This window comes from Sinohyriopsis cumingii, chromosome 6, assembly GCF_028554795.1.
Source record: "Sinohyriopsis cumingii isolate HCF-2022 chromosome 6, ASM2855479v2, whole genome shotgun sequence".
NCBI lineage: Eukaryota > Metazoa > Mollusca > Bivalvia > Unionida > Unionidae > Sinohyriopsis > Sinohyriopsis cumingii.
Genome location: NC_142966.1, coordinates 51,028,061 through 51,041,038, shown reverse-complemented (window position 1 = coordinate 51,041,038; position 12,978 = coordinate 51,028,061). Strand labels below are relative to the sequence as shown.

Genomic DNA, 12,978 nt, shown 5'->3' with positions numbered 1-12,978 from the left:
GATATATTATGACCACTTTGGAAGTCGTTATTAAGCAAGCTTTGTTGATGAAATGGAGTTTGCTTAATTTATTTCGCAAGGAAGATAATGAGGAAGATTCTGCGAAGGTTAATTTATATGAAAGTGAAAGAATAAAGAAACGAAATCCAGAATATTTTGCACCTAACAGTATCAAATACGACACTACTAAGAGATATGCATTTTCAGCTGCATAGGAGTGACTGTTACCCCAGGCTTGATTTTATACGACTTGGAAGGAAATATGTTTTGCACTTATTGCAAACAATATCCCTCAGAGATAGAAGATGGAAATTCAGTCATTATATTTTTTTAGTGGAAGTGAGAGATTCGTGTATTTTAAACCAGACAAATGGACCAGAGCTTAAGGAGCTCAGATCAGACACGGTCATCATCTGTTGGCTTAGTGCTGGTCCATGTGGAAGACATGTACGTGGACATTTTTTCATATCCAGCGGCTGAAACAAACATACCTCTGTTGCCAAATGTATAAGACCAATCAGTGATTTTAAAAGTTAAATTGACAAAGAAGTGATTATGTCGTAAGCTATTTTCTATTTTGCTTGTTCTTGCAACGGATTATAGTGCATATATCTGAACAAGGCTTTGTAAGTGAAAAGTAAGTGAGGAAAAGTAAATGTTCTAAAAAGATTGTCCTGGACAAGTTGATGAAAACAATTTTGACAAACCCTAATATATATCAAAAGTTTGCTTCAGAGTCTGCTGCTGCTTTGATTTTATTGTCCTTGAGTGATGAATTGGCTTCCTCTGAAACCAATTATTTATAAATTAATGTTTCTTTCAGAAAACCGTACTATTAGGTATGGAATAATTTCGAACATGTATGCTTGTCGCTCTGAAAATCTGTTTGTCCAGCAGATTATTCTGGTTACCTGATCAGCTACAGCATTTACCCTCAACATTAAGCTTCTTTTGGTAATTAATGTTTTTCCAAATTGTTCACAGAATATATTGCTACAAAAACAGGGTAAAAGAGATGTGAAAGCATATCTGCTGAAGTTATCGAAACCTTATAATTAAATGTTTGCCTGAATTGCGATAGACATTGTGCCTGACCTTGACATCATGGGGTTTGTGTTGCATTGTGTCAGCACAATTGGGCAAGACATAATTGCCAAACAATCTTAATCAGCAACACTTCTGTTGATTGTCTGGGAAAGAAACATTTAGATATAATGAAAAATGAGAACTCCCATGACTGATGTGCTGGATAGATCGGACATGTATGGCACATACAGTGATTTTAGGATCTCTGATGTCTGGCAAATACAGTGATTTTAGGATCTCTGATGTCTGGCAAATACAGGGGTTTTAGGATCTTCGATGTCTGGCACATACAGGGATTTTAGGGTCCCTGATGTCTGGCAAATACAGGGGTTTTAGGATCTTTGATGTCTGGCACATACAGGGATTTTAGGACCTCTGATATTACACATTATCAATAAATAAAATATATTGTATTTATATGGAATGTTTTGCTTGGTGTGGTTCTTATACAAAGTGCCTACTTCAAATAAGGGATTATCAGTCTTGAGAGAGTGCATTTTGTTTGCAGAAGGAGTTTCACTCTTTTACAAAAGTTATGTTAAAAATACAAATCCAAAGAATCAAGTAGGAACACATCTGTATGAAGATTTTGAAGTAAAGATAAATTAAAAAGCATAATATCTAAATGAATTTCTTCGGAATGAATTACACTATTTTAAGAAGATTTTGTGATTAATCATATATATTTATATTTTCCAGCGGGGTGTTTTTTCTCTCATCTTTTTGTCTTGTTATTTTTTATTATCTAAGCTAATTGTTAATTAACATAAAATCAGCATGTTGCATGATATGATGTCTGATTATTAAGCTTTAAGACATGCCCAAGTTATATAAACAAAACATTTTGTCCAGACCCATGGATAAAAGCAAAGGATAATCACCCGTTTATCCAGTCCAATTGGAAACTGCCATTGCATACGTTTCAGTGAATCAGGGTCTGTATTTGTTCCATAAGTTAGTCCTAACAACCCAGATCTGACTGCATACGTTTCAGCTAATTAGGTTCTGTATTTGTTCCATAAGTTAGTCCTAACAACTGCATATACTCAGATCTGACTGTGCATTATGTTATTGCCCTTAGACATGCATTTCAAGCAGGTATACACAGTAAGCAATAAACTGCCTTAAACATTGCGAAAGCCCGTCATACACAAACACTTTGAGAACCTTTCATATCAAACATTGCGAGGATCTTTAATAATCAACACTTCGAGGAGCATTCATATCCAGACACCCAAGCACCGTGAGGACCCTTCATACCCAAACATTGTGAGGACCCGTCATACCTAAACATAATGAATGCTCTTCTTTCCAGATTTATGCACAAGTGAACCCATATTAAGTAGCTATGTTTCTAGGGGGATGTTGTTTTGTTTACCTGTACTGGCTATATAAACCTCACTCATTAATCCATCTTTTCATTGTTTATCTTTTTCTCACATATAGGTTGGAGTTGAACATGGATCAACCCTCATCCCAGACTTCTACAGTTGGAACAACTACATCACAAGCCTCACAGGAACAGGTAAGATTATTGAATACAGAGTACTTAGATGCATTTGCATCTTGATTAATTTTACATACTGCAAAATCTTTACGATAAATGACAAGTAAACACTTCAGCAAAACTCTATAAGCTTGCATGCATATTAAATTTGAGTTTTTTTTATGGGCCACATTGTGAATTCAATGTTTGTATCTCAAATTACGATTTAAGAAAAACTTTACTTTTTTCATAGGCCGCACTGTGATTTCAATGTTTGTATCTCAAATTATGCTACCCTCCATAAATAAAGTATTATTATTAATACTCTTTTTGTCGTTTTACCTTCGATGGAACAGGTTTTCTACTATAACTGATGTACTCTTCCCGAATATCTTGTCTACTTAATGAAAGGTTGACATCTCTCAGTCATTTAAGTTATATAAAAATTAAATTATCTACAAAATAAAGAGACAACTAAATCCCAGTAGAAGCGACAGGAGGAAACATGACTAATGTCACTTTTATGAGTGCAGCTATGCTAAAATATGCACTTTATGTTACATCACTGCATGACGCGACATGCAAGATTCTACGAATTACCGCTTTTTCCCAAAACTCAATTAAATATTCATAAAATGATCTCCCCAAAATTAGCTTGCTCGCACCAACAATGTGCAGTTATTCACTCGGGACTTTCTTAAATATCTCTAAACGCAATGAGTATCTAAAGGCAATATTTCTTTCTGAATTACTTGAATGCAGACAACGGCCACGCTATGAAAGAGGTTCAGGTACGGAATTTTAATTTCGTACAATGTCATAACATATATTAAAGACATATCAAACAATGACATGCACAAACTACAGAATGCATAAATATTTATTCGATTCACTCTCGTAATTGCTTTCTTAAACAGTAACCAAATTTATCACTTCTATGGTACTTTACTTTCTATTCAATATCCTACTTCACACGATTGTAAATAAACCGGACAATAGACCCCAATTTCTAACGTTGCCATGTTAGTTAGAGGGTTGGTTAATTGGATTTGGTTGGCGTTATCAAGAGGATGGTCTCCCTCGATATTACAGCGCTGTGGGAGTGGAACATAGAATTTCAACGGAGTAATGAGCAAGAAAATTGGGAAGAAATAATATAATTCATGCGATCTTGTTCAAGGCTTTCACTAGAACCAAGTCACTAAAATTTAACATTTTATGTGGTACGTGTCTTTAACTATTTACTTATAAGTGAAGTTTGAACAAAAGTTGTTAATTTTCTGTGTATCGAGTTAGTTACTGACAGTGATGATAGTGGAATGGGATAACACTACATATCGTGTTGATTTGTGACATTTGATTTGACTGACAATACCTAATGAGATTTGTTTGAAAGCTGCAATGGGTGAGCCCATTGTGCTAATTTGCATAGATAGAAGTCAGAAGTGTATCAACCCATTATGGGTAACGCAGAGATGCTAGATGCATGTAAAAGAACAAAAGTTTTATTTCTGCCTTTAATGAGAATTTGTAAGCCATACGTATAATATTTTTGACAAGGATGTGAACATCGGCAGCATTTCTTTGAAGTCGGATTTTACTGCATATATGGAATGCAAAGCATGATCATTTTGTTTATCGCAATGGTGTTCAAATTTAATTCATTTTTGAAGCCAATATAGGAAGCTATTACCTATCAGCAACCTAAAGCCCAGCAACGTTAAATTTCAGAACTCTTGGTTGACAGTTTTACTCTGTGAAGCACGCCAGCGTAACGATGAACACTAACGACACATGCGTTAGCTTCAACTCCTTTTGAACCCTATTGAATTTATTTTCGAATTGTAGCTACTGCAACCTCGTCTGACAATTTGAAAAAAAGGGGAAATTTTTGGGCATGTGGAAATTTAAGTCCGGACTTGTAGAATTTCAGTCAGGGCTGGTGAGTTTATTTCAGTCACCAGCCCAGGACCTATCTATTAAATCATTTCTTTGAGCACTGAATTGGGATAACTATTTCACAATGCAACCTTTGTTTAGAAGTGATTTCATAAGTAACAGCAGTGTCTGTCCAAATCTTTACAAACTAGTGGATCACAAAATAATGTTCACTTTCCATTATCCATGGACGAAATGCATTTGCAATCTATTTAATTCGTTGTCTACAACGTGTTCTGTAACAGTTGATAAAATGTCTTTTCCCCTTTTATTTGTCATCTATTGTACAGAGAGGGCATTACAAAGTTGTTGTTGTTTACTACACATCTAATTTTCTTTAAAACGCCCCAACGGGTAGAAAAATGCAAAAGTAAATTCCAGAATCTACGTTTTGAGAACCTTGACAAGAATATGTTCCTAGCAAGCTCTGTAAAGTCCACCAGTACATGCACTTTACTTTTGTTGTTTTATCAATATTTTGATCCTTTAACAGTTCACATTCATAGCTATGTAACGATCTATCCCATCCATAACCACCTGTATAATGAGACCACTCTGCAATAGCAAACATCTGTTTTATTCGTATTCCTTATATGAATGAGCAAATTTGTGCTCTGTAATTAAACCACTTTTCACTCAACAATTCAATGGTTATAACTCAAGGTTCTACAGAACATAGCTTCTGTAATGATTGACATTTTTGGTCCTTTAGTAATGCTCATTTTTTGCTGCTGCTTATTTTCAAGTGATCTGTTTTTCAATTCTTCTGTAGATGTCCCAGTCAATGGACCTGTGTGGGCAGCAGTTTGAGAACCTGAATGTTCAGTCACAGGTGATGCACGACACCATGGGAAAGGCCTCTACATTAACCACCCCACAGCATGAAGTTCAAGGCTTGATGCAGCAGGTGGCCGATGAATCAGGGTAATATTGAACATTCCTCTTTACACATCTGGTTGAGTACATGTATGTCATATTTCATCTGAAGCTTGGTTAAATTAGATCTACAATTTAGCCTGCATTAGTCTTGTAAGTCAAAAACATCAGGTCTTATGCGGATATGGAATGACAACAGTTTAAACGTTTATGCCAACACAAATACAATGGTGAAATATCAATGAATAAATGCAGGTAACAAACCTGTTCCCACAAGACCAGCCGTCTTAATAGACTACATTTTTGTCCTGATTAACACTTTTATGTTTAAGTCATGATGTTGAATCAGGTTTATGACGAACAGAACTAAAGTATGATGAAATCATGACATGTGAACTCAGGGGTTTCATTCTGAATTCATCCTTCTTGAAAACGTAAGAATGTATATAAAAAATAATTTAGACGCCTATATAGCAGACATCCTAAATTGCAGTGGCTCTTGATTGACATTGTTTCTTGAAAATGAATGTGGAGGTCATGAATCTGTGAAATTATAATATGAAAACATTAAAATTAGGTATAACAAGTTCAGGTAAAAAAGAAAACACTGATATACCTAATTATTACATGCAGGATACATCAAATCCCATAGTGTTCTGGAATATTCATTTTCGAAGTTTGAAAACTAAACGTTTCCAAGCCACTAATCTGGAACACATACATTTTATCCTTTTTTAAAAAAGGCAGACAAATAGTTTTTATGATTAATCAGTTTACCTTTATCTGGCCATTCATGTAGTCTAGGTGTACTTACTGTATGTTCGATTCAACTCCTGTCTATGTATACCTTACATCCTGTATCACACCTACTGCTGGTAATTGACAACTCTCACATGTTTTATTACTGCTTGACTACGTATTCATTTGGCTACTTAAAATAATAATAATAAGAAGAATAATGAGGACTTTGTATAGCGCATAATCTTTAGAAGCTCTAAGCGCTTTATAACTTTAGACAACACCTATAAGATAAAACAAAAACATATAATGAGATGATTAAAAACAAAAACACCATGAAATTAGAAAGCAGAAAAAGAAACATGCTGATAATATTTAAGGTAGGGAACATTATTAGTTCTTTACATTGTTCTTGCAGTCAAAATAAGTGGGTTTTGAGAACACTCTTGAATGTGATCACTGTGTCTTTGCGTCTAAGTTCAGTGGGCAATTCATTCCACGTTGCTGGGCCCTGGTATGTAAAAGAAGGCTGTCCATATGACTTTGTTTTCATAGTGGGAATAATGAGTATACGATTGTCAGAAGAGGAGCGTAAGTATCTTGCTGGTGTCTACACATGGGTGAGGTCGGATAAGTATGTTCGACTAAAGTCCGTCAGTGAAACGTAGCACATATAACAAATGTTGTGTTTGATTCTGGATCGAATGGATAGCCAGTGTAAGGTACAGAGCAGCGGGGAGGTGTGCTCTGATCGTGGTACTTTAGGTGTGATCCGAGCAGCTGTGTTTTGAACTTTTTCAAGTTTTTGGAGTAGATATTGAGATGAACCACACAGAATTGAGTTACAATAGTCCAGTCTTGAAAGTACTAATGAAAACACAAGTGTTTTAGTGGCATCAACTGAAGGATCTTTGCGAATTGAGCTGATGCGTCTCAGCTCAAGATATGTAGCCTTGCATATGTTCATGACATGTTGGTGCAATGTGAGAGTACTGTCCAGAGTAACACCTAGGTTTCGTACTGATTGTGTGAATGTTGGTGTTGCTGATATTTATTGTTTGAGGTAAAGGATGCGAATGAGAAAGTCTTTGTGTTGTAATCAGAAGGGCCTCAGTTTTATAATCACTCATCTGCAGCTTGTTACATGTCATCCATGATTTCACATCAGAAATGCACATCTCTACACCTTGGATGGTAGCATCAACTTCAGTTGGGTGGCTAGATTTCTATAGTTGGGTGTCATCAGCGTACAATTGGTGAGACACTGGATGATGATCTATGGCCCTTGAGAGCGGCTGAGTGTATATAATGAAGAGAACAGGTCCAATAACAGACCCCTTTGGAACACCACAACGTAGATCAACTGGGCTGGATTGTATTCCATTTGTAGACACACTTTGTGTCCTGTTGACCAAGTAGGACTTGAACCACAGTAAGGCTGTATCATGAATACCAAATACATGCTGGAGACTGTGAAGTAATATATCATGGTCTAATTTGTCAAATGCTGCAGACAAATCAAGGAGGGTGAGGACTGTAATCTTTCCGCTATCTAAAGCAAAGAGAATGTCATTAACTACTTTTAGAAGAGTAGTTTCAGTACTGTGGCAAGGGCGATATGCAGAATGTACATTGCTAAAAAGACTGTTTGAATTCAGATGAGATACAAGCTGGCATAAAACAAACTTTTCTAAGATTTTTTATATCAGTGGAAGATTGGAAACTGGGCGGCAGTTCTTTAAATCGTTATGGTCTTGTGTTGATTTCTTCACCAGAGGCTTTACAATGGCAGTTTTCAAAAATGATGGGAATTCCCTTGATGAGAGAGAGGTATTAATAACATCAGTTAGTGAAGGCAATACTGGATCTAAAGCACTCAATCAGCAGTGATGTTGGAATTGGATCAAGTTCAAATGACTTTGGTGCACTCTTCATCAGGATTGTACGTACGAAATCCATAGAGACAGGTTCAAATGCTGCTAATGGTTGCAGCTCAAATTCTGTATCCCAAATGTATGGTGACGATGAGTCAATTGAAATTGTGGTGTCAAGCTTATCTCTAATGGTTTATACTTTGTCACGGAAGAAATTTGCAAACATGTCGGAAAGTCGACTGGAGAGAAGATAGTTGGAAGTGGTGTAGATTTGTTCCTTGACATTAGCTTCTTAGTATTCTTGAAGAGCTCTTTGCAGCTGGAGTTTTCCATGATCTTAGTAGTGTAGTGGGCTGATTTGGCTGCATGGACTATATTTGTGACATTCTTCTTAGTGGCTTCATAGATTTGCTCATGAATAGTGAGTCTGGTGGAAAGCCAAAGCCTTTCAGCTTTACGGCGATCTCTTTTAGCGGTGCGAAGCTGGTCCCTAACACTGCTATACCACGGAGAACACGATGAAACTGATACTCTGCACTTGGTGGCTATGGATTGTTTGTCGAGCAATGAACGCAGGCAGTTATCGAGTTGTTCTGCTTTAGGTGGTAAGCAAATTGTTAGGTTTCCTTGCATGTCATGCATTAGTTTGGTTCTATTTATCATACAGAGGTTTCTCTTAGTAGCAGATAAATGTGGACGGTTAGGGACTTATACGTCAAGATGGCATATAATGCAGAGGTGATCTAATGCAAGTTCATGGGATACCAGGGTGGACCGCAGAATGTTATCATCAGGTCTATGAAGAATCCAGTCTAAAATGTGACCATGTGTATGGCTGGGTTGGTTAACTCAGTGTTTGAGGTTGAAAACATTAATCCAATCTATGATTTTGATGTGTTTGGTTTTTCGGTACAGTCAAAGTGAATGTTGAAATCTCCAAGAATAATCAGGTTGCCACCTATCGAATTTCCATACTCCAGAGATTCGGAAACTGCCCCAAAAAGAGAGATTTAGTCAGCTTGTTTTGTCTACTAGGAGGAGGGCGGTAGAGGCAGAAAAAAAATGGATTGAACTTTGCTCCAGTGTGAGTGTGGTTTGGACTAGGTCAAATGATGTGTAGTCGAAATTGAATATTGTGGTGTGGTTAAGACGTTTGAACATGCAGTTCTTTGTGATGACAGCAATTCCACCTCCGAGAGATACGGGGGAACGACTTGATGGAGTAACCAGTGGGTGTTAGATCCGCACATTTGGGCTCATCGCATGATGTTTTTAGCCATGTTTCTGTCAAGGAAAAGACGTCAATAATATGGTCGTTGATAAAATTAACTTTTTCTGTGCGCTTGTCCGGTGATCCTACTGAATGGGCATTGAATAATGCAATATGCAGAGGTATCTCTTGGATAGCTGACACGAAGGTTGACGAATTAATACGGATTTGAATAAGGCTATCTAAATTAACGGTCGAATTTTTAAATTGTCGAGCCGGATAGGGTATAAGGGAGATAACTGGAATTCTTCTTCCTGTTCTACGCCGGCCATCTTTGAAACAACGTTTCTTTTATCACTTTTTACATTTAGCTAATGATGAATGTAGTCCTAGTTGGTTTAGTCTAGAGCACAATGTAGTGTGGTCATTTAAAGCAATTAATGAGGGTCCGTCATAGCATAAACGGGTTGACTGGCGAGTATCACGTGATGGCGGTTTGTTCAAATGGAAGTTGTAGAAGTGGAGCAAAACAGCTGAGAAAAAGTCTAATTGTTCTCGTTTCCAAAACAAGGAGAGGAAGAAACACATACGAACTGAACAGCCAATACATAATGAACACAAAAACGTAGACGAAGAGAGGCAACAAGCACAAATATCATGAAAAAGGCACAAAAAACGGAACAGCTGCATCAAGCCGGTTAAGCGATAGCTGCCATCTTATTTTTTCAAAACACATCGATCAAAACAAAGCCATTATGATTAAATTAGCAGTGTTATCAGCAGTTATGTTGTAATGTGTTTACTCAAATAATGAACGTTTCACTCTGATTTTAATTCACTGAGTCAGTTAAATTAAATTAATGAAAGGTACTTTGCTGAGTGTCAGTTTCCTTTATGAATTGACTAAATTATCGTAGTGATTGTTTAATTTTAATTGATTATCAAGTGAATTAACTTAAGTGTGCAATATTGTGCTTGAAGTGTAACAATCGTACTAATTAATGTACTATCTCTTTTCATATTTAAAAGACAAAGATATATTATGACCACTTTGGAAGTCGTTATTAAGCAAGCTTTGTTGATGAAATGGAGTTTGCTTAATTTATTTCGCAAGGAAGATAATGAGGAAGATTCTGCGAAGGTTAATTTATATGAAAGTGAAAGAATAAAGAAACGAAATCCAGAATATTTTGCACCTAACAGTATCAAATACGACACTACTAAGAGATATGCATTTTCAGCTGCATAGGAGTGACTGTTACCCCAGGCTTGATTTTATACGACTTGGAAGGAAATATGTTTTGCACTTATTGCAAACAATATCCCTCAGAGATAGAAGATGGAAATTCAGTCATTATATTTTTTTAGTGGAAGTGAGAGATTCGTGTATTTTAAACCAGACAAATGGACCAGAGCTTAAGGAGCTCAGATCAGACACGGTCATCATCTGTTGGCTTAGTGCTGGTCCAGGTGGAAGACATGTACTTGGACATTTTTTCATATCCAGCGGCTGAAACAAACATACCTCTGTTGCCAAATGTATAAGACCAATCAGTGATTTTAAAAGTTAAATTGACAAAGAAGTGATTATGTCGTAAGCTATTTTCTATTTTGCTTGTTCTTGCAACGGATTATAGTGCATATATCTGAACAAGGCTTTGTAAGTGAAAAGTAAGTGAGGAAAAGTAAATGTTCTAAAAAGATTGTCCTGGACAAGTTGATGAAAACAATTTTGACAAACCCTAATATATATCAAAAGTTTGCTTCAGAGTCTGCTGCTGCTTTGATTTTATTGTCCTTGAGTGATGAATTGGCTTCCTCTGAAACCAATTATTTATAAATTAATGTTTCTTTCAGAAAACCGTACTATTAGGTATGGAATAATTTCGAACATGTATGCTTGTCGCTCTGAAAATCTGTTTGTCCAGCAGATTATTCTGGTTACCTGATCAGCTACAGCATTTACCCTCAACATTAAGCTTCTTTTGGTAATTAATGTTTTTCCAAATTGTTCACAGAATATATTGCTACAAAAACAGGGTAAAAGAGATGTGAAAGCATATCTGCTGAAGTTATCGAAACCTTATAATTAAATGTTTGCCTGAATTGCGATAGACATTGTGCCTGACCTTGACATCATGGGGTTTGTGTTGCATTGTGTCAGCACAATTGGGCAAGACATAATTGCCAAACAATCTTAATCAGCAACACTTCTGTTGATTGTCTGGGAAAGAAACATTTAGATATAATGATAAATGAGAACTCCCATGACTGATGTGCTGGATAGATCGGACATGTATGGCACATACAGTGATTTTAGGATCTCTGATGTCTGGCAAATACAGTGATTTTAGGATCTCTGATGTCTGGCAAATACAGGGGTTTTAGGATCTTCGATGTCTGGCACATACAGGGATTTTAGGGTCCCTGATGTCTGGCAAATACAGGGGTTTTAGGATCTTTGATGTCTGGCACATACAGGGATTTTAGGACCTCTGATATTACACATTATCAATAAATAAAATATATTGTATTTATATGGAATGTTTTGCTTGGTGTGGTTCTTATACAAAGTGCCTACTTCAAATAAGGGATTATCAGTCTTGAGAGAGTGCATTTTGCTTGCAGAAGGAGTTTCACTCTTTTACAAAAGTTATGTTAAAAATACAAATCCAAAGAATCAAGTAGGAACACATCTGTATGAAGATTTTGAAGTAAAGATAAATTAAAAAGCATAATATCTAAATGAATTTCTTCGGAATGAATTACCCTATTTTAAGAAGATTTTGTGATTAATCATATATATTTATATTTTCCAGTGGGGTGTTTTTTCTCTCATCTTTTTGTCTTGTTATTTTTTATTATCTAAGCTAATTGTTAAATAACATAAAATCAGCATGTTGCATGTTATGATGTCTGATTATTAAGCTTTAAGACATGCCCAAGTTATATAAACAAAACATTTTGTCCAGACATATGGATAAAAGCAAAGGATAATATTGAAATAATTTTGAAGATAGCCAAAACTGTTCTTCATATCCTTTTGTTACCATACATAATCACCCGTTTATCCAGTCCAATTGGAAACTGCCATTGCATACGTTTCAGTGAATCAGGGTCTGTATTTGTTCCATACGTTAGCCCTAACAACCCAGATCTGACTGCATACGTTTCAGTGAATTAGGTTCTGTATTTGTTCCATAAGTTAGTCCTAAAAACTGCATATACTCAGATCTGACTGTGCATTATGTGATTGCCATTAGACATGCATTTCAAGCAGGTATACACAGTAAGCAATAAACTGCCTTAAACATTGCGAAAGCCCGTCATACACAAACACTTTGAGAACCTTTCATATCAAACATTGCGAGGATCTTTAATAATCAACACTTCGAGGAGCATTCATATCCAGACACCCAAGCACCGTGAGGACCCTTCATACCCAAACATTGTGAGGACCCTTCATACCTAAACATAATGAATGCACTTCTTTCCAGATTTATGCACAAGTGAACCCATATTAAGTAACTATGTTTCTAGGGGGATGTTGTTTTGTTTACCTGTATTGGCTATATAAACCTCACTCATTAATCCATCTTTTCATTGTTTATCTTTTTCTCACATATAGGTTGGAGTTGAACATGGATCAACCCTCATCCCAGACTTCTACAGTTGGAACAACTACATCACAAGCCTCACAGGAACAGGTAAGATTATTGAATACAGAGTACTTAGATGCATTTGCATCTTGATTAATTTTACATACTGCA

General features: G+C 36.2%; 1 protein-coding gene across 5 annotated transcripts in view; it reads left to right on the top strand.

Annotated features, from left to right (window-relative positions):
* Window positions 1-12,978, top strand: part of LOC149796914 (uncharacterized) — a 73,121-nt gene that overhangs the window by 28,832 nt on the left and 31,311 nt on the right. For all 5 annotated transcript variants that reach the window (XM_089960301.1, XM_089960300.1, XM_089960299.1 and 2 more), the window contains exons 5-7: window positions 2,533-2,611; window positions 5,283-5,434; window positions 12,837-12,915. In XM_089960301.1, coding sequence (XP_089816427.1) covers window positions 2,533-2,611; window positions 5,283-5,434; window positions 12,837-12,915 — 310 coding nt within the window. The remainder of the gene's footprint in view (window positions 1-2,532; window positions 2,612-5,282; window positions 5,435-12,836; window positions 12,916-12,978) is intronic.